The sequence below is a fragment of the Amphiura filiformis genome, chromosome 11, assembly GCF_039555335.1.
Source record: "Amphiura filiformis chromosome 11, Afil_fr2py, whole genome shotgun sequence".
NCBI classification, from domain to species: Eukaryota; Metazoa; Echinodermata; class Ophiuroidea; order Amphilepidida; family Amphiuridae; genus Amphiura; species Amphiura filiformis.
This window is the reverse complement of record NC_092638.1, coordinates 31,913,620-31,936,469: the sequence shown is the minus strand read 5'-3', so window position 1 is coordinate 31,936,469 and position 22,850 is coordinate 31,913,620. Positions and strand designations below refer to the sequence as shown.

General features: G+C 38.7%; 1 protein-coding gene across 1 annotated transcript; it reads left to right on the top strand.

Moving 5' to 3' along the window:
- The first annotated feature begins 3,391 nt into the window (after positions 1-3,391).
- On the top strand, positions 3,392-5,443 carry LOC140163631 (uncharacterized). Its single transcript, XM_072186946.1, has one exon. It carries the CDS (start codon positions 3,392-3,394, stop codon positions 5,441-5,443), a length of 2,052 nt encoding a protein of 683 aa, XP_072043047.1.
- Positions 5,444-22,850: the final 17,407 nt, after the last annotated feature.

Here is a 22,850-nt window from a genome sequence, read left to right as displayed (position 1 = left end):
GACAACAAATTGATTTTCTTCAGATAATTCAATAATTGCAACTTTTGGGTAACATTCACTGATTCACAAAGCAATTTATTTCCAAGAAAAAATGACAGCCGAAAATATCAAATAATACACTGACCTATATTTAATATCCACACATATAACAATTTAAAATAAATTAAAGGTATTTGACAATGATTAACCAAATACAAATGTTTCGTCTTGATGAGTAACGTAACTTTCTCGTGTATTTCAATCTTAAATATATAACATACACGAATAACAATTATTCACATAAAAAAATTAAATATCTTTGACAATGATGTACAAAATTCAACTGCTTCGTTCACCTGAGTTGAGTTGAATATTGGAATTCTCAATTCATTTCATTTCAGTTCATTTCAGTTCAAGTCCATTATTTAATTTGAAAAAAAAATCAATACCGACATTTTTAAACATATTTAGTTGGAACCATGGTTCGTATGCAGCCGTCCTGGAATTGGTTGATGGTGTGCTGACCCCGAATCTCTACAGATTGGTTTTTCTTAGTTAGGGTGGCCAAACCGTCACTTATTACAGCTGATTAATTCACAGGGATTTGGTAACGGCAAACATTGTCTGGTTCACGGTTGGATGTATCGGTCGAGAACTGAAACATTTAATAAAATTACCCAAGTGGTGATAATACAAGTACCAAAGCAAATCTTGGGATAATTTTTATCAAACTCATTCTTTTTTAACGACATTAAAATAATACATAATTACACATGATACTCATTCCATTCTATTCATATTATAAGTGCATGAGTATATCTCCAATTAACAATCATGTAAACATGCAAGTTCTTTGTTCTCCAATTTTGGCGGGAAATCTAAACTTCTTTGTTCTTCAAATACAATCAATTTCCACCAGTTTGTTTTTAAACTTTAAAATAATACATTAAGAATAACAACATACAGTATCAAGCATGCATATAATTTAACACAATAGCAATAACAATTAAGAGTTTTATAAACTTACTTCATCCGTCAGTTTTGGTGACTTCCAATTCAGTTGCAGATCGCATTTCAAACTCACACACATGTGTGACTCCAACAGCTCTATCTTCACAACTCCATAGTGTGATGATAATAATTATGCCAACTTATACCACCCTCTGCCTGGGTACAATAAAACAATTGCAAAGCCTATCTTTGGCTTGGATAGGTCTTATACTGGTATAAAACAAGAACAATTTTGTTCTCACAAAATATATTGATGATGCGATCAATTTTGCAACACACACACACAAAATATTTTGTGTGTTCACTTGACCAAGTCTTGTCTGGAAGTGAGGACTCCCTCTTCACAATGTATGCTTGCCTACAATTAGTTTAACCTTATGCATATTTGATAGTGTTCTATTGTATTATGACATAAAATAACAATAGATGAACAGAATAAGACTGATCCATTTTAATAAACAGGTAAATCACAGGCCTATCAACTGGCAACTCTCAGCTGGTTGACCAAATCATGCACTAAGCTAAAGTTTTCCAAAATCACCAAAAAAAAATGAAAGTTTAATTTTGGTATCTGTACTGACATCGAGTATGGTCAAGAAGCCATTCAGTGTGACCAATGTGATGTTTGGATTCACAAAAATTGTGCAGTCGTTTCGGACCATATTTACCAAATTTATCAGGATCACTCAAATCTGTCGTGGGTGTGTATAAAGTGTGGTCTTCCCAATGTTGGCCCATCCCTTTTTGATACCTACCATTTCTGTAGTGAAAACTCATTTAGTGTGTTATCTGATGAAACTGAAGAAAGCTTGATTGACCAGGAGAGTTTTAAACCTATGGACTCGTCAACGCCAAACAAACCACCTAGTGATAAAACAAACTCATCTGCACCAACTAAACCATCTGGAGTAGTAGGGTAAGGGGCTTACGAGCTCATTTCTGTCATTTTTCTGTGTAACCTTAGATCCATTTTTTTAGGGCAAAATACAGGGGAAAATTTAACAACAAAAAATTACACAGGATTATACAGAACAATAATTTACACAGGATATATACAGAAAAAACAACAACACAGGATTGCACAGAAAAAACTCCTTGCATTTTTAATTCACCCCAATCCAAATTACACGGAAAAATTCCCCCTGCATTTCAACTTATCCAAAAAAAAATGCAGGGGAAATTTTTCCCCTGCATTTTTTTTAACCTCTTCATCAAAATCAAAAAATTTTTGATTTAAAAAAAAATATTTTATTAAAAAATCTTATAATAAAAAAATGGAATCGTTTAAAAATTATCGCAACATCGAAAAAGAAATTACGCTTGAGTCAAAAGTTGAAAACAAGCATTTGTTTGTATTTTACAAGGATCAGTGGATTCAGCTTAGTCATAAGAAAAATCCAGACAAATTTTTTGGTTATTCTACGATGATTAATCGATATGATGGAATTTTGTGTACTGAACTTGGACTGTGTAATCCGGTTAAATATTCGAAAGAGCTATATTTGAGACACAAAGAATCATATATAAAGGCTTCTAAAAAATATTATGCTAAAAAGAAAGCGGAAAAAATCAATTTAGAAAAATAAATATTTTGGTTTAAAAAGATTATAAATAAAGAATAAAGCTAGAATAAATATTTTGGTTTTTAAAAAGATTATAAATAAAGAATAAAGCTAGAATGATTATTCGTAAAATTTCAACCGCGAAAGAATTTCGCGAATACGCTAGAAAAAACGGATATCGAGGATACTCTAAACTGAAAAAGGAAGAGTTGAGAAAATTAATCAGCAAGCCTCCCCCGGATTACAAGGCGATCGAGGAAGCAAAAATGAAGAAAGACGACAAAGAGGAGAGTACACCAGAAAGGAATTAAACACGCTTGCAAAAAATGCAGGCCTTCGAGGATACTCAAAACTGAACAAAGATGCACTCAATGAAAAACTCAAGGAAAATTACATCCTTTCTTCGAACATTTTTGACATTCAGGAACCTTCCAAAGAACCTCGTCATTCATTCAAGACTAAAAAGACCAATTCGGCTCTTAACAACTTTGTCGAACAGTACACGATTGGTGGACGTGATGGTTATGACCCCAGCATCTTCTTTGTAACTGTCAAACAAAGCATTATTAGCCTTTTTCAAACAACAGACAGAAAAAAAGTTCATTTGGTTTTAAGTGCCTGTTTGAAAAAACAAATTTACAAACTGGTGAAACTGATGTTATAGAAAGCACATTTCGTTCTACCACGAAGGAAATTCTAGCGGGTACGGATCTTGATGATTTTATGAAACTACGACGAGTCAAATTCTAGAAAATATCGCTACATTCCAAAACAGTGGGAGTGGTTGGATATTCAAGGAGATCGTATCTCTAGAGATTCACACGGCCAAGTACCAACCGATGCAAGGAGGTTCATACATTCCACTTCCAGAATTTTTAGCCAAAAAGGAAGCGATCATCAATCTTAAGAATGATGACCAACAGTGTTCTAAATGGTCTGTTGCTAGAGCCCTACATCCAGTTGCTAAAAATGCTGAAAGAATAGAAAAAAAGTTGAAAGCAAAAGCGGATTTACTTAACTGGAAAGACATTCCTTTCCCAACTACTCTTAAAGACTGGGACAAATTTGAAAAAAACAATCCATCGATTTCTGTCAATGTCTCGGGATACGCCGAAAAAAAATCATCCGAGAGGTTGTACAAAAATGAAGTCTATCCGCTTAGAACGAGTCCTAACGCTAACAATCGAGAGCACGAAGTTGATCTTCTTTTATTATCGGGCAAAAATAAGGATGGCTATGACACCCAGCATTACTGTGTCATCAAAAGCTTGAGCAGACTTCTGCATGGACAAGATTATCAAAAACATGCGAAACGATATTACTGCAGAAACTGCTACTCTTCCTTTACTTCCCAAGAGCGTTTCGGCGTTCATAAAGACCTATGCAATCTGCATAAAACCGTGAAAATTGAAATGCCGGATCCAGAGAAGGATTCATCTCAGTATTTTAAACATCATTTCAAGTCTCAGAACGTTCCCTTTGTCGTGTACGCCGATTTTGAATCTTTTACAAAACCGATTCAAAGTTGTCAACCAAACCCAAAAGAGAGCTACACCAAAAAGTACCAGAAGCACGAACCCTCAGGCTTTTGTTATTACATCAAGTGTTTTGATGACTCTGTGTACACGCAAGAACCAGTCATTTTTACCAAGGAATCTGAGGATGATGATGTGGCTCAGATTTTTGTGGAAACTCTAGAGAAAAACATCAAAGAGATCTATCAAGAATTCAAGTTCCAAAAGGAGATGATCTTCGGATCCAAGGAAAAAAAGATCTTCGAAAAGTCTACCCACTGCCACATCTGTAAGGATCCACTGACTCCTGATGATAAAGATAATTACAACGTCAGAGACCACTGTCACTATAAGGGAACCTTTAGAGGAGCTGCCCACAATATCTGCAATATGAAATATAGGAAACCAAAGTTCTTTCCCGTGATTTTCCATAATCTAGCTGGATATGACGCTCATCTGTTTATTAAGAATCTTGGCAAGACAGAGGGAGAGATTGACTGTATTCCTTCCAATGAAGAGAAGTACATCTCATTCACCAAGAAGATATTGGTTGATACCTTTACCAATAAGGAAGGAAAAGAAATGGAAGTTAAGCGCGATCTTAGATTTATCGATAGTTTCAAATTCATGGCTGCTGGGTTGGGTAAACTCGTCGAAAATTTGGACTCATTTTCCGAAATATCAAAATTTTTCCAAGAAGATCGGCTTAAGCTTTTATTGAGAAAAGGTGCATACCCTTATGATCACGTTAACTCTCTCGAGAAACTTCAGGAAACTAGTCTTCCTTCCAAGCAAGCTTTCTATTCCAAGCTCAACGAATCGGAAATTTCCGACGAGGACTATCAGCACGCACAGAATGTTTGGAATACCTTCGAGATGAAAACCATGAGGGAGTACCACGATCTGTATCTCAAGTCGGACGTTCTTCTTCTAGCGGATGTTTTTGAGAGTTTTAGGAAAGTATGCTTGAAAAATTACAAATTAGATCCTTGTTGGTACTACACAGCTCCTGGACTTTCCTACGACGCCATGCTGAAAACGACGGGTGTAAAATTGGAACTCCTCGTGGATTATGACATGGCTATGATGATCGAAAAAGGGATCAGAGGTGGGGTTTCCATGATATCAACCAGATATTTAGAAGCAAATAACAAATACATGGGATCTGATTACGATCCGAGCAAGCCCTCCAAGTATATTCAATACCTCGACGCTAATAACCTCTATGGCTGGGCGATGAGTCAACCATTGCCAACCGGAGATTTTGAGTGGATGACTTTGAAACAGCTAGACTCCTGGAATACACACTCTTGTATTTTGGAAGTGGACTTGAAGTATCCACAAGAACTTCATGATCTTCATGATGACTACCCCTAGCACCTGAAAGAGTCACCATAAACAGGGTGGAAAAACTCATTCCAAATCTTGGAGATAAGGAAAAATACATCATTCATCACACAGCTTTAAAACAGTACCTAGACCTTGGACTTAAATTAACTAAGATCCACAGAGGAATCAAATTTAATGAGAGCCCCTTTATGAAAAAGTACATCGATCTGAATACCAAGCTTCGTACTCAAGCCAAATCGGAGTTTGAGAAGGATTTTTTCAAATTGATGAATAACAGCGTTTTTGGGAAAACGATGGAAAACATTCGAAACAGAGTGAACGTTCATCTTGTAACCAACGAAGCCAAAGCTCGGAAGTTAATCTCAAGACCCAACTTCGACCGATACACCATCTTTGATGAAAATCTTGTGGCTGTTCACATGAAGAAAATTAAACTGTACTTCAACAAGCCGATCTATCTTGGAATGAGTATCCTGGATATCTCAAAGACAAAGATGTATGACTTCCACTACAATTACATCAAGAGGAAGTATGGTGGAAGGGCAAAGCTTTGTATGACTGATACCGACTCGCTGACCTATGAAATTCAGACTGAGGATTTTTACACTGACATTTCGGGTGATGTGAAAAAGCTTTTTGACACATCCAACTACCCAGTCGATCATCCGTCGAAAATTCCGACCGGAAAGAACAAAAAAGTTCCCGGCATGTTCAAAGACGAAGCCGGAGGAAAGCAAATCACCGAATTTGTTGGTCTTAGAGCAAAGTTGTACTCTTACAAAATGCATGAGGGAAAAGAGGAAAAGAGATGTAAGGGTGTCAAAAAAGCAGTTGTTGAAAGAAAAATTACCTTTGACGACTACGAGCGTTGTCTCTTCGATGAGAAACCTCTAATGAGAAAGATGAATGTGATTAGGAGTTACAAGCACGAGGTGTACACTGAAACCGTCAACAAAGTTGCCCTAGATCCGCACGATGACAAACGAATCATACTTGAGGACAAAATTCACACACATGCACACGGTTACTGTGTTGAAAAACTTGAAGAAATTTTACTTCAAAACTCTGTCGGTGGCAACTGTGTACCCTCGGTACTATCATAAGCTCCTGTCTAACAAACGCTCTCTTTGGTTCACCCTTAGACTCAACTAGTACAAAATTGGATCACCCGGTGTTCTCACGATACTATCAACCGTGTAAGTTTCCAGAGACCAAATGGGATCGGTTGCGCGTCTTCTCTCACCTCCCTCCAACTCTCCGGGAGCGTAAAGATATCTCAATCTCACGTTACCTGGAATTTTAATCTCATTTTTCAACTTCTGTGGAGCTGAAGACATCGTTTCAATCTTTTTCTTCTTGATAGCATCAACCGGTTTCATTCCTATCAGCCGAGTCTCTTCGCTGTTCAAAGCTCTGATCACATCCGGAAGCCTACCCACCCACTCGGTAGACCTCACATTTTTCTGACCACGAGCTTCCATCAGTATTTCCTGCGAGTACTGATGACCAAACAGTCTTTCAGCCAAAGTTCTGTTGAATCTTTCAACAATTGCCTGAGCTCTATGTTGACCAGGCAACCCTCTTCTGATATCGACCTTGTGCTTTTTCATCACTTCGTTCACTTTGCCCATGAATTCTCTTCCAGGATCGACCTGCAGAAGCTTCGGCCACTTTAAAACTCGAGAGTAAATTTTCTCAAATGCCTTAGCCACCTCCCCAGATTCCTTCGAGCTCAGAGGCTCAGCTTCCTTGTATCTGCTCGCGACATCCACCACAGTCAACGCGTACTTGTAAAGCTTTTTCCTTTACTCGGTCTGTCGTGAGGGAGAAACAACAAATCGGCTTGATGAACTTCATTAGGTACACTTACGTTAAATTTTGCTCTGGGAATGTACTTCGGAGGTGGTAGGTAAATTTGCCACTGAGTCTGCTTTTTCAAAATTTTTTTAGCTTTTTCTTTCGTCACTCCAGCCTCTTTTGCCAGCTTGTCTATCGCAGAAACACCCTTCCAATACCCTCTCGGACTGTAGTAAACCTTAGACATTTTAGTTTCAGCCATCTTTTATTTTTAACCCCGATTTGAAAATAAAAACAGTTTAAGAAAATCCTAATTAATAAAAAAGCGAACAAAATGGCAAAACAATCAAGCATAACGAAGCAAGAATTTGAAAAATTGTATGAAGAGCAAAAATTGCCAGATATTTTGAAATGGGTTGAACTAGAAGAAGGTGGAATTTATGAAGTTACCAACTTTGAGTTTATAGAGACTAGAATCGGAAAATCCGGTGTCATCACCCTTAGTGATAACAACCGGGTTTGGAGTCCTTCACTTCTAACCAAAACGCTAGAAAACTTGGTCCTAGATAAATTCTCCACTCTTCATGTTAAACCTACGGGTCTAAAAATGAGTAAAACGTCGGAGAACATGTACCACAGTTTTGAACATGTTGTAAAGCCTGCCATTCATGACGAAGACTCAGACTAGTCGTACAGTCTACCATAACCAAAAAAAAATCTCCTTTAGACATTCAGTCTAAAGGAGATTTTTATTGTTACAAAAATGAAGTGTACGAGTAAATATAAGCGTTGTTTTTGCAAATTGTGTAAAAAGAAAACTCGTCTCCGAAAAAAAAAAAAAAAACCGATCTGTCTATACGGTACTGAATTTAATCAGTTGTTTAAAGAACCCACGCGAGTGCAAAGCATACCAAAATGTGAAAATTGTAACTCAAAATACATGGTGGGTGACGTGTGCTATGATTGTGGTTTTGAAAACAACACACCTCTTAACGTGAACTCACCACGAGTTGACATTGATCAAATTCGACAACCAATAAAATACTGCGAAACCAAGATCAACCAGTTTGAAGAATACATCGAAGTCTACAGTGGAAATGTTACGAGTACTTCTGAGATTTTGATCGACGAGTTTGTTACAAAAATGAAGTGTACGAGTAAATATAAGCGTTGTTTTTGCAAATTGTGTAAAAAGAAAACTCGTCTCCGAAAACAGAACAAAAAACCGATCTGTCTATACGGTACTGAATTTAATCAGTTGTTTAAAGAACCCGCGCGAGTGCAAAGCATACCAAAATGTGAAAATTGTAACTCAAAATACAGTGAAAATGTTACGAGTACTTCTGAGATTTTGATCGACGAGTTTGTTAAAAAATATAAAAAATAAAAATTGTTCGAGTCCCTGAGTAAAAAGACTTGTTAAAAGTCTTGAGATCAGACCAGTTTTTTCAAACGCCGTTCACAAGATTTACTACAAAGTTACGGGTAATTTCCCCGTTGATTTTTGTTTGTCATGATTGCATTAATTTGTTATGCGATCTTGATAATATACTGAAAATTTATCTACAAAATAAACCCAAGAGAAATAATTTTAACATCCACTACACTCTTTTTTACCTACTCAAACGAAGAAATTATCTCGTAACTCTCGATGATTTTCCAGAGATTAGAGGCTCAGCTCCCACCCAAATACTTTTATCCAAAGTATTTGATAGCGACCACACCGGTTCCGAGCAATCCCAGTCCGATCAAAGCTAACTCCCCATTTTGGATCGATTTTGTTTGATCTTCGTCGAGATACTCTCCATCATAAAGTTGTGGTTCGGGTGGAAAAGAATCCATCAAAATTCCCGTTAAATTATAATACTGTCTCATCGCGTCATCGACGTCCGAAAAGGTTCTCTCCGCGTGACCCTGTTTTTTAATTGATCGTTAATGTAATCTATTCTTGACAGACGCGCTAGATTCCAAGAATCTCGGTCGTGCTGAAGTTTTTCGAGAGCGAGATCGTGTCTTTGCGTTCTTCCGAACTACTAAGAGAGTTGAACAGATAATTGCTTCCTGAAAATGCCAAAGCGTTAACCATGGCTCCACCAACCATGAATGCGATCGACGCCATTTTTCTCTTTATTTTTACAAAAAAAAACCCTCTTAGCACTATCTGTGTGCTAAGAGGGTTTTTTTAATACACCTAACTACTATAAACGGCATGACTAAGTTATAATTTGATCTGGAAGAATTCCTTGATTCACGAGCCAATCTCTGAGCATCGTAGCCGAATAGACGCTCAAAGTCAACTTTCCAATATCCTTTACATCAAGCTGCGAGAGATTAGCTGGCTTTATTTTCATGAAATTGTTCATAACGAATGAGTTAGCCCATACACCGAGACTTATCATTACAGCGTGATACGCGCCGTTTACGATCATTTTACGTTTGGATTGGTTTCTGCCATCTTCTTTATTGTAACTAAAAATTAAAAGGATCACCTTTTGGTTGACGGTTGTCCGCTGTGGTCATTGTGGGTGGGTTTTTAGTCGTAAACATTTTGTTCGTGGTAGAATATTTATATGTTACTACCCCCCAACGAAGCTAACTGCTCCGACAAGAACTGGAATTAACAACCAGTTTGATGTGGTTACTTTTTCTAGAGGTGTGCCTAACGTTTCGTCTACGGTAGGCGAGTTTTCTTGTGTTATTTCCTCTGCTTCATAGGCTTTTAATTTTGCTAATTTTTCTTTGTTTTTAGGGCTAATGCCTTTCCAGCAGCAACCCTCTTCGGATCTTTGACTTTTGCTTGACTCACTTTTGCTATAACTTTTGTCGGCTTTGCAGATGTTGTTGTTACTGTTGACATTTCCACCTTGGATAGTGGTTTGGTTTCTTGATCACTCATCTTTTATTATTAAAAAAAATCTAAGCACTATCTGAGCACCATCTAAGCACTATCTGAGCACTATCTAAGCAATTTTGCTCAGATATCTAAGCACTATCTAAGCACTATCTAAGCACCATCTAAGCAAATTTGCTCAGATATCTGAGCACCATCTGAGCAAGTGCTATAAATAAAAAATCAAGAGAACCTCTTGATTTTTTTAGTTTTTAGGAGTTGGGGAGTCGTCCGTCGTACACTCCGTTTCTGGAGGAGGGTCAACTTTTTTAATACTGTTGCTAGTTAACAGAATAGCCTCCAACGGAGCTAGCATATGTTCAAAACTATGATACAATCCACTGGTCCATTTGTTTAAAGCTAAATCGATAAAGGGTCTTTCGTTCAGAGACTCTCCCAAAGCATCGCGATCGGTAATTACAAAATTTTTTGGAAGAAAAAGTCCAATCAAATTTATATAAGTGGTGACAAGGTACTTTTTCATCGATTTGGTCACTATCCCACCCATGTGAGCCTCGTATCTGCCGTAGAGTCTCGTCAGACTCTTTTGATCAAACCTATCAATCTCAGCGGAGGTTATATTTTTTCCCAAATACTCTTTGCTTTTTCCTGTCTCTACTACACCGATCAACTGTTCCCGTAGTTGTTCCGTTTTGGTAAAGTCCGTGTTTACAGGTTCCTCCTGTGTAGTTGTACAGTCTACCTTAGGCAGAATATCTACCGTAGGCATCGTTTTGTTCAAAGTAGACAAAACACCCATATTCATCGCCTCGTTAACTATATCTTCAACTTCAGTCATGATTTTCTTTATTTGATTATAAAATTCATGTTAACGAGCTTTTTTTAATCTGTACTCAAATCCTCTGGGTGGACATAAAAAAAGATTTAATTTTGAATATTGATTTTTTTCTAGTTTTTTATTTAATGCCTCCCTCTTTTCTTTGGGAACTACTTTGTTCTCTTTCATGATGGTGGTAAAATCATCTTCATCTTTACAATAGAAGGTGGACAGCCATTTGATCTGTCTTCTAATAGTTTTGGGAACTGCCACGTAAGCTTGAGTGAGCATCCAAAGAGAGCAGTTGTCGTGTCTGCCAGAACAAGCGAGTTTTGTTAAAACGCTTCTTTTTTTTTTTTTTTTTTCTTCGGTTATGCTATCGTCGATCAAAAACAGAACCTGGGAGTCATCCATTTTCCGACAATTTCCCAAAATACCTTGATCGATAATTGAAATTGATCGTCTTTGTCAGGAAACCATTCTTCTGGATCGATCATAAATACTTGGTAAGGATTATCAAAAATCCACCGCCTACCTCGGTAAGTCGAATTATTAACCCAGTTCGGACAGATAATCACTATGTAAGCAAAAAATCCACGATATTCGTTTTCTAATAGATTTAAAACATGCTCGGTTTTGCCGGACATGGTTTCGCCTGAGATTATCGCCGAGTGCGCGTGTTTTGGAAACATCTTTTATTTTTTAGTATTTTACGCTCTGCAATCTTCCGGCTTCGATATTTACCTGCGCATCCTGTATGAAGTACACGTAAGCGTTCAACGCTCCTGCAGCCTCGGCTTCTTTTTCGATTTCGATTTGAATACTCTGACTAGCTCCCTCAATTCTCCTACCAGATCCATGCAGCGTGTCATCATCCGTGGTTCTCATGTCCAACCAGAGTCCATACTTGGTCGTGAGATAATCTCGCCTCCTCACATCAGCCAATCCCGCTTCCTTGATTACGTGTGGAACAGTTCTGAATTTTCCATCCGCGAAGTGCTTTTGAATTTCTTTGAAGTGATGGTGAGGCAGCATCCCAGAGGAGTGCAGCTGATTTGGAATACCGTCGAGCGTTGTTGAAACTTTCTTGATCTGTGGGTTGTAGAACTTTTCGGTATCTCGAGCGTAATTGGCTCCTCCTCCATCCGCAGCTGGGTCTACGAAGAGAATCAGAATACCTTTCATGGACTTTGCTCGCGGTGCTAGAGCGATATTCAAGACGGTGTCTGACTTGTTAAGCGACTCCTTGCTGTGTCTGATGACTCTGTCGTACATGACGACGCTTTTTCCATTCACCCTGTTCCTAAGAGTCATCGCTAGCTCAGGATCATTGACTACATCAAACTCAAGGGTAATATCTGAGATGGAATAGCTGGCTGCTGTATCCGTGGACACCACGACTTTTCCGTAATTGTTGAACGTCAGCTCGTAACTCAGCCTGTCCTTCATCTCGTACTGGAAATATGGATTATGAGAATTCAGCATCTCAAAGTCCAGAGGGATGCAGAACATGTTGTCGCCGAAGGACTTTCCTACAGCAACATCCTTGGCATCTGTACCTTTGTCACCAGCGTCGATTCTTATTTTTCGACCTGCCGCAGACTGGATGCCCTGATCAGCGGCGTTCTCTCTTTCCTCGCTCGTCTTCCAGAGATCTTGGTAGCATAGGAATATATCAGCATCGTTCAGAGTAAAGATGCTCTGTCCTTCCAATGTAACCTCAATTTTTGACACTATCGCTCTTCCGAGATTATTTACGATAGTCCTGTTAAGATCTTGATTTCCACCAGAGGCGGAATTTAGAGCAATCTTGAACCAAAGAAAACTCGTTCCAGGGTATATTACGTCATCTTTTCCAAGACCAGGAAATCTCACCGTGAGAATTCCGGTTTGGTCGATGGTACTCGGAACGTGCGTATTCCGAATGCTACGTCTTTCACCTTTAACTCCTCGCGCTTTGCGAAGTTGTCGGTATGGGTCCAATTTGTATCCGTATTCAGTTGCCATCTTTCTTTTTATTATTATGGGAAAAAAGCGTAAAATAAAAAGAAAGATCAAAATGTTAAGAGTTGAACCAGTAACAGATTTGGAAATGGTGGAGCTTGGAGATGAGTTGTTTGATTCCACGGTCGGTGATACAACGGGGGCAGTTGGTGGTCAGACGCAGGAAGAGAGTAATTTTGGAGGTGGACAGATTAAAACCGATCAGTCTACTGTTAAACGCAGAGGAAGTGTTGAAGAGGAAAATCTCACTGACGTGGACATCGAACTCTTTCGTCGACTCCAAGATCTTCGCGCTGAGGGAAAACACAGAACCGTTTCACGATTATCAGCTGATCCTCAAATCGCGAAGCTTGAAAAGAGTTTCGCGATTTGGAATTTAAACAAGGAATTCCGGAAGCTCCAACGGAAGCTTCAGTTTTTAATGTGAAATTGTCGACTAGAAATATTAACGCAACAATTTCCAAACGCTGGAAAGAGTATGTTGAGAGTCAAAGACAAAATTTTGCTCTAAACAATGTCGAAGAAGAAGGAGATACTTTTCATAAAGATACAAAATGGTCACTCGAGGATGATACTATTTTTGTTGAATACGGTGACAAAAAAATTAGACTTACCAAAGAAGGAAGCCTAAAAAAATTCCTAGCTCTTAGCACTATTAAAACCAACTACGGAAAAGGTGGTACCAGGTTTTTAAAAAATATCCTAGGAGTTAAGGATTTTGCAAGCTCTAGTGGGAAAACACAACAACGAGCCAAACAGGCTGAAAGTAGTATCAGTCAAGAAATCAATACCCCCACAGGATCTTCCACCCAGGGTGGAGCACGTAATCGTACTAGAGCACGTAGAAATCCGTTTGCAAAATCGCTACAACAATCGGATGAATTAGCTGAACAGCTGGTGAATGATCCCATTGCAAACCGAGAGGAAGTTAGTAATTTTTTGGATGCTCAAGGGCGACTAAAAAAGCTGTCCGACGTTTATGAATATCTCGTCAAAAAAAGGGGTGAAAAAGTCACCGAACTAAAAAATTTGAAATCCAAAGGCGGTCGTTCAGTTAGTTTCGTTAAGCCAACATACGAAGATGATCTGGAAGGAGAACCTCTATTACCTGTAAGCGAAGAAGACGTGGAAAGAATCAAGGAAATGAAAACAGAAATCAATGAATTTGACAAAGCTATTGCTGATCAAGACGCCAAGGTCAGAAATTCGCTTCAACGTTTGCGAGATTCTATCAAAAATTTTATCGATAGCGATGGCACTTTGAGTGATCAAGTTAGCACGTTATTTCGACAAGAGGGGGTTACTATTGTATCGATTATAACCGCAGTTGGTATGACAATTGCTACCGTTGTTGAGGGAATACTCTTAGCCACCAAATCAGCAATTTCAGCCGTCACTCCTGCACCTAAGCCTGTGCCTCCAAAACCAAAGCCTCCAGGACCAGACCCGGGTCCAGGACCAAAGCCACCAGAGCCTCCAAAGCCAAAAACGTGGACGGATTGGTTCAAGGATCAACTGCAAAAGATTGCAAACCTCCTATTAAAATTAGGAGACAAAGCCTTGATAGCTCTTTCAGGGATCATCGGAGCCGTAATAAATTTTGTGATGAAAACAGCCGGATCCGTGGTTGGATTTTTAGCAGAACACCTATGGATCTTTGCTCTCGCGGTCGGAGGAATTTTGTACAAAAATGTAACAGAGGCATACGAGAAAAAGAAAAAGTAATACGACGAGCAAAAAAAAATAACCCTTAGCATTTATTTTTGCTAAGGATTATTTTTTTACTTAAGCCACCAAATTTTTGCCGCGAGACAAGTCATCCACACAAACGTGAATGCTAGTTCAACTCTCATGTTGTGAGCGGCTCTCTCTCTTCTATCAGTTTCTCCCTTTCACTTGCTTCTTCGGCTGGTGGGACATCCATCTTTTTATTTTAACAAAAATATACGATGGCTGATCCAATAACGGCTGCTCCCAAAATTAAAGAAAGTTTTTTCTCATCATGCATTAGTGGGAAGTCTTCAGTTAAGAGCGGATTTTCAACCTCCTCTCCATAAGTGAACTTTCAACCCCTTCAGCCAAAGATGGGCTTTTAACCGTTTCAAACAACTGACTCTCCTCAGGAGCACTGTCTTCAACATTCGGTCGAAAGTCGGTGTTTACGCTTGAGTTTAGCCCTATCTGCATGTCATCCGTGGCGATTTGAATAAAATTGTTGTATCCGTTCACGGATCCCACGAGGATTTCCATATTGCTCGGAAGCAAGTAAAGTCCATGACCCACGACAAAATCTAATTTGCTTTGAGCGTACTGAAGAGTTTTTTGGTATCTGTCGATCGAGTCCGGAAGATCCACGACCGAGTTGATCGCATCCTCGACGTTTGCTAGAAATTGTTTCTGAGCGTCGAACGCCTTGCCGGAACGCAGGATGCTGGATCTGGCTTGAGCTTGGGATCCGAGAATTGCCCACGTGTACGTCCTGATGGAGTCGTTGATTCTCGAAACTCCCGCACGTGTGAAACCCTCGTTCCAAGTGTCTGCTACAGAAACTTCCGATAGCAGCCATGGCATCTCCTTTTCTGATACTTTTGTCGGTTATATCCGGATCGTGATCGAACAGCTGTTCAATGTATAGAATTTTGTCAGTCTGCTTGTCCACGCCTCCAAAGCTGTCCGCATTAAAGTGAACTTTCCAGTCCATCGACTGACTGTAGTTTCCTCCGTTGATAAGCTTCGACCATTTTTTGGTGGTCACGAATTTCCAGTCGTAAAATTGTTTGTTGAAGAAGTAACTACCCATTCCGTTGGAAAGATCGAACTTTTGTCTCCAGTTAGCTCTCGTGGACACTCCAAATTCGTTGCAAATTCTTTCGTAAGCGTGGGTGTCGATCCCGTTGTTCAGAGGATTGAAGGATTCCTCCGAGGGTAGTGGACAGGACATTTCCGACAGGATTCTTCTGATCTGATAATATGCGTGAAATCTGAACACGGATCGAATCATCGGATCTTTGTGACTGAGAAGTTCTTTGGACACCCCGCATCCTGACGTGGCGCACCAGACCGTGAAGTTCAGCTGGTTTTGCCAAAATTGCATCTGGTTGAAGAGCCAGTCATCGTACACCTCTTTTTCCGTGACTCTCGGAAGTTTGTACTTTTGCCACAAACTGGGAAATCTTACGTAAAATTTTCCTTTTTTGTTGACTTGAATTTCTTGATTCACAAGACTGAAACCGTGCGTCGGTTCGAATACTCCTCCAGTTCTCATTTTATTGAAAGATAAAAGAAAAATGTTTGTCACAATTACTGGTGAAGGTCCCTACAGACTGAGTCAACCTATAGAAAACACAAACGGAAATCTGAAAATCGGAATCAAAAGTATCAGCGGACGAGTTGGTTGGTACAACATCAAAAAGAACTGGATTGGAGGTACACACTTGAAGGAGGATCTCCCTCAGAACCTATAATTATCCCTCCAGGATTGTGGAATTTTGAATCCCTGACCAAATGGTTCACCGACGAAATTGTCGGACTGGAATTTGCACTCAACGAAGAAACGGGAAAGATCGTTATGACTATTCCAGAGAACTATGAAATCTGGTTTCCCAAGCAAGTGCTGAATCTATTGGGAATTGATAACTCTGATTGGCTAAGAGCTGGAGAACACGAAGGAGATCGCGCGATCGAGTTCTTACCCCGAAGGATCGAGATTTACCTTCGACAGCTAAATATTTCGAAAAATCTTTATTGTAACGACAAAGATGGTATTTTAAGGGGTTCACAATTACTCGGGTTTATCCCTCTCTAAACAATCCTTTCGGTGAATATTTTTCCTTAAATTATAACAAACCTGATTTGATAGCATTGACACAGTCGAGCATTCATGAGCTGGATTTTGACTTCAGAGTAGTTTGGAGATGGGGCGCGAAAAAAATGGATAACCATGAGCAGCCTATGGATTTACGATTATTGATAAAATAAAAGAAAAAAATGAGTATTCGTGGACCACGATTTAAAACTAAGCCACCCTCGGACAACACCGTCCAGGATCTTTCAACCTACGTCAGAAAGACTGGGGCAAGAATGACTGGAAGGATTAATATGGGAGGGAAAAAAATAACAAATTTAGGTGAAGCAACAGATCCTGAAGACGCTGTCACAAAGGCGGAAGTCGGAAGACTTACGAGTTATCTAAACGGCATAAAGTTGAACACAGCCGGAGGATTCATGACGGGTCCTCTAGACATGGGTGAGGAAAAAATAACCAACGTGGAAACAGCGACGGATGATAAGGACGTTGTAACCAAAAAATACGTGGACAATTTAGTTCGACATGAGCACGACACAAGTTTGCACGTTCTAGGCAGATTCATGGTGTGGATGAACGAAGACGGGACGCACTACGTTTCGATTAGAGCTAAGAAGAATATAGATCTGGATGAGAACAAGCTAATAGAGATCAAAGATGGACAAAACACCACGTTCAACGCAAAACCAATGCAAATAGGAATCACCGGGGCTAATTTTACAATGCTACCCAATCCTGGCAAGGATCTGAGAATTATGCGACTAAGTAGACCGCTGCAATTTTATTTCAATGAGCCACATTCCATCAATCAACCCTGGAACCTTTCCTTTTCGGCAAAACAAGATCATGCTATGTCCACAGTCCTTATGGAATTTCAAACCGGCAGGAATATCAAGCGGATAACCATCTTATGGAATGCTAACTCCGTGAGTTTCAGGATAACGAACGGTGTCTCAGAAAATATCTTTTCTACGTCAGTTACCATCGACTCGAATGTCCTCAATCATTTTTCGATAGAGTACGTCTCTAATAATTTATGTTTTTGGGTTAATGGTGAACGTAGGGAGATGTACAATATATCCCCTCTAGCAAATTTGATCGGAATCACCATGGACATTGATCAGCTGGGAATTCTCAGTTTTTACGAAAAGAACCTCAGCAAACAGGAGATCATCCAGCACTTCGTGCAACACCACGTTTTAAACTTTACGGATGATGAAGTTCTAATTGACTAATTAAATAAAAGGATGAAAAAACCTACAGCACCGCAAATGTACCCTGATCTTCCACAGGGAGAGGATCAGGGAGTTCAATTCGACTAAGTAAGATATCCGAAATCCGCGACTCCCTCGAAAAGGAAGTTGACCAAAGAGATCAACTAAGGAGAAAATACAAAACAGTATGGAATGTGTTTTACAACACGGCTCAAGTAGCAGGACTCGTCGCAGTTGGAAGCGGAACAGGAGCTGTCGGGACTCTGGCCACAGGTGTTGGAGCTTTCGTAAGCATTCCTCTCGGAGGAATAGCAATTTTTGGAGGTGTCCTTAGTGGAGCATGCGTGGCTCTCGGAAAAGCAACCATGAAGAAGGTCGAGAAGCACGAAAGCGTCAAAAGAACCGCAGAGTCCAGTTTGAACACGGTGAATGATCTTGTCTCCAGAGCCCTGGAAAATGGACTGGTGTCCAACGAGGATTTCCACCACGTACTGCGTGAGATGGAGAACTATAGGGGACATAAAGCTGGGATCAAACACAGAACCAGAGCATCTTTGATAGAGTTGAATGCTGAAAGAGAAAGAAAAATCAGAGAGGAAGCTGAGAAGGTTGGAGAGGAGCGGGAAAAAAAAGAAACGATGGAAGTCCTCCGAGATACTCTGAAGCCATAAACAACATTCTGCCTAAAATAGAATTTAAGTTTGTTTTGTATAAATAAAAAAGAAATGGATATTCCATATTTAACGGATGACAACTTGGTTGAGAACCTAAAAGCGTATGGAGAGTATCGAAAAGAAATGTGGGATGATAAAGGAAAACCACACGGCGTTTGGAGATGGTATCATAACAAAGAAAAAACAAAATGAAAGCTGAGATAGTGTTTGATGACAACATTCCCACGTATTTAACAAGTTGGCGCAAAGACGGATTAGTAGAAGCAGAAGGTAAATACCATGAAGATGGTGTACCAGGTTTTACTCTTTTCGCTCATAAAGAATGGTGGAAATCTTGGACTGAGTGTGACCCCTTGATTGTTGTATTAACTGCATTTGTAATACCCTACTGGACTACAACCATTTTGAAATGGGTGTAGTAAACTACGACAAAAAAACCTCTTGTGATTAATAATCACAAGAGGTTTTTTTTGTACTCATTCTACTTCTTTAGCATCGTTGTAGGCTTTCAAAATTTCTGTCATACGCTTGGCTTCCATCCTGATTCTTCTCTCGGAGAATCCAAAAGAGCGCTCGTAAGAATCCAAAATGCTACGATCATCTTTATTTTAATAAAAATGGCTGATTCGATTTATTTTGAGCTCGCTGATGATGAAATATTCCAACAACTGGAAGACTCTTCCAAAGGAGATTTTTATATGTGGAATGGTACTAGTCTCGGAGACCTGTTTGTTGCTGCTAGCGGTTACAACGGAAACAAAGTAAGAATCCAGGCAATCAACCTTTTGATGTGTTACATTGGGTGGTATAAGGATAAATACAGGATGAGATTGTGTTTAAGACCACCTTGGATTTTTCCTGAAAGGACAGAGGAGTTCGAGGTTTTGAAAAAGACTCTTGAGTTTGTTACGAATGAACAAACGAATAAAAAAAAAGATATGATTGCGTTGAAAAATTATCAAGACAAATTTAAACTGGTAGATAAATTTCAAGATTTATTTATTTGACAATGTTAAAAGTGAAATACCGCCACCACTCAATAATTGCTCCATATCATTTCTGCTACACTCATTCCAATCATAACCCCTCAGGAAATTAAATAATCACACAGTTTGAACCTTTGACCTTGAATGTCTGGCTGAGAACAAAGAACTAGCTGTGTTGTGGTACGGTTCGCGCTCTGTGTTAACACAAACTAAAATGAAAGGTACTGATACACACGCATATACCGACACAGGCAATGAACCTATGGAATATATTGATTCTAATAGGAATGAAGGATCTAGCATGTCAGAAACAAGTAAGTGGTCAGTCAGTGAAAAAGATACCATACAAAAGTGGATTGACTATCATAGTCAATCGGCTATTTGTTTCATACAGTTACAAAAAGGAGAAAACTTAACAATTGATGATTTTCCAAGTCCACCAAAGGAAAAGTGGCAACCTCTTGTTGACAAAAATTGGGGCAAGTCTAAAAAGTCTACTGCTGTAACAGGAAAAGATTTGCACGCATTCTTGCAAAAACATCTTGTTAAACCAACAGCACCAACTGGTAATATTCAATTAGTTTCGTCAACAGACAATCTCAAACAAGCTCAAAAAAAGTTGCAAAACAATTTTGAAAGAGTAAAATTTCGAAATTCAAAATGTTTCGAAATGTATCTGAAGTTTGGACAATCTATAAGCAATGCCTATCATATCTGGGAATTGTCTAAGCTTAAAGGTAAGATTTCAGGCACGTGGAAAGAATGGATCAAGCAAACTGTCGATATTTGCTATTCGCAAGCAAATAAATATCGAAAGTTGTATGAAACATGGGGAACTTACCTACGTTTTCAAAGCTTAGGCATAACAATGCAAGAATTTGAAAAGCATGAGAAGGCTATCAAATTGATGATATGGCAGCATCCGAGTATAAAAGAATATTGGAAACAAAGCATCAAAACAAAACCCAAATCAGCTTCTTAAAGTAGGAAAAAACACTGACTGACTACCACATTGTTTTTGGTCTAGGTCCATGCGTCATTTTTTTAGAGCTTGAGATAAGATATTTCTCCTGATTCTAAGAAACATAAGACGCTAAATTAAACATGTTTCAAAAAATGCTTGTTTGTTTGCTAATGCAGGCAAATTTTTTGATAATATTTTTGTCAAGTGTTTGCATAACACACAAGCAAAAATTTGAAACAAACATATCCAGTCCCAAGCCTGGAAAAAGTGGAGGGCTGCTGGCTTAACAATGTTTGTAACTGTTTTTACCCATGATGCTTTCAGCATGAATAATCATACCCATCCTTAAACATAAGGAAAATTACCCATGATGCTTTCAGCATGAATAATCATACCCATCCTTAAACATAAGGAAAATTACCCATGATGCTTTCAGCATGAATAATCATACCCATCCTTAAACATAAAAATGTAAATGCCTCCAGGCTATAGGTTTGGAGTTAGATAGACATTCTGCCTATAGTAAACAAAACAAACTGGATTGTTCCTGCTTAGCATGAAACCACTTCGTCTCACTTCCTGCAACTCAACAGTGTACATAAGTGTGCTAGTCAAGGATTTGCGAGTTGCCTCCAGGCTAGGTTTCCGGTTAGACAAATTGATTGTTCCCCTACTTGGGTCAGCTCAAGGTCATAATAGTTGAAGACAGGATATGAGATACAGGGGATTTTTTTTTCTGTGTAGAATATCAATTTTTTGATTTGAGATGCAGGGAATTTTTTCCCTGCATTTTTTTTTTTGGTGGGTTAATTTACAGGGGAATTTTTTCTGTGTAATTTGGATTGGGGTGGATTGAAATGCAGGGAATTTTTTTTGTTTTTTCCTGTGTAAATTGTTTTTCTGTGCAATCCTGTGTTGTTGTTTTTTCTGTATATATCCTGTGTAAATTATTGTTCTGTATAATCCTGTTTAATTTTTTTTGTTAACTTTTCCCCTGTATTTTGCCCTAAAAAATGGATCTAAGGTTACACAGAAAAATGACAGAAATGAGCTCGTAAGCCCCTTACCCTACTACTTCTGGTGATAAAGCAAAGCCAAGTACATCTGGCCAAAGAAGCAGGTTACCAAAATTAAAAACAATGGTCATTAATTGTGATGGTCTGAAAGGAGAGAAAGGAAGGCTATCGTTTCAAGCAGCTCTTGTTGATCACTCACCTGACCTTATTCTAGGTTGTGAATCTAAGTTGGACTCTACCATCCCAACGTTTTCTGTCTTTCTGGGAGGGTATAATGTTATCAGAAAAGACAGAACTAAGAATGGAGGTGGAGTTTTCATAGCTGTCAGAGACACCTTGATATCCGTAGACAAGCCCCAGTTTGATGCACCATGTGAATTAATTTGGTCATGTTTAGAGTTTGAAAATGCTGGGAAAGTCTACATCGGCAGTTTTTATCGCCCCCCCCCCCCAAAAGCATACTAGTGCTGGGTTTGAGCCTGTCAAACATCTATTTGATAGCATATCCCAAGTTATGCAAGAGATCAAGAACAACAGATCTAACATTCTGGTTTGCGGAGATTTTAATTTCCCAGATATAGATTGGGATGCTAATCAAACGAAGGAGGCAAGCAGGTACAAAAAGATCCATAATGACTTTCCTCGATCTAATATGCACTTCAAATCCCAACATCGTTAAGGCGATTTAATACCCTGATTTTCATCAGTACCCATCTTCTTTTTTTTGTTGCAAATTTATAAAGTATATAAATATGTTCATCATCTCATGTCCTGAATTTGTGTATATCTCTACATACAAAGTGGTTTTAAACCATTTTAGAAAATCATTTTAGCCCTATATATTTTTTTGTTTACTGTATCCTGGTAACTGAGATGCGTGTTTCATAACAAACCATAATTGATTCTATTGAACATGTCCAAGTAGAATACATGAATAGAATACATTAAATCCTTTGTTATACTATCTATAGAAATATACTCACTGATTATAACACTGAATAAATTAAATAGGCCTGAATAATCTCTTCCACATAGACAATTTAATACTACACCATGTATGTATCTTCTATAATATGTTGTTAGGAAAAGAGATTAAAAAAGGCTACAAGGTCATCAAAGGTCAGGTTATAGGTCAATTGGTTCAGGTCAAATTCAGGCATCAATTTTGAATACATGTGATAGTCTGTGATATCATACATGTCATAATGAGGCATCAATTTTGATATTTTGTCTGTTACTGGATATATAATGGAAATGTGTGAGGTGGATATACTAAAATACCTTGGGATGTAAATGGTGAGTACAA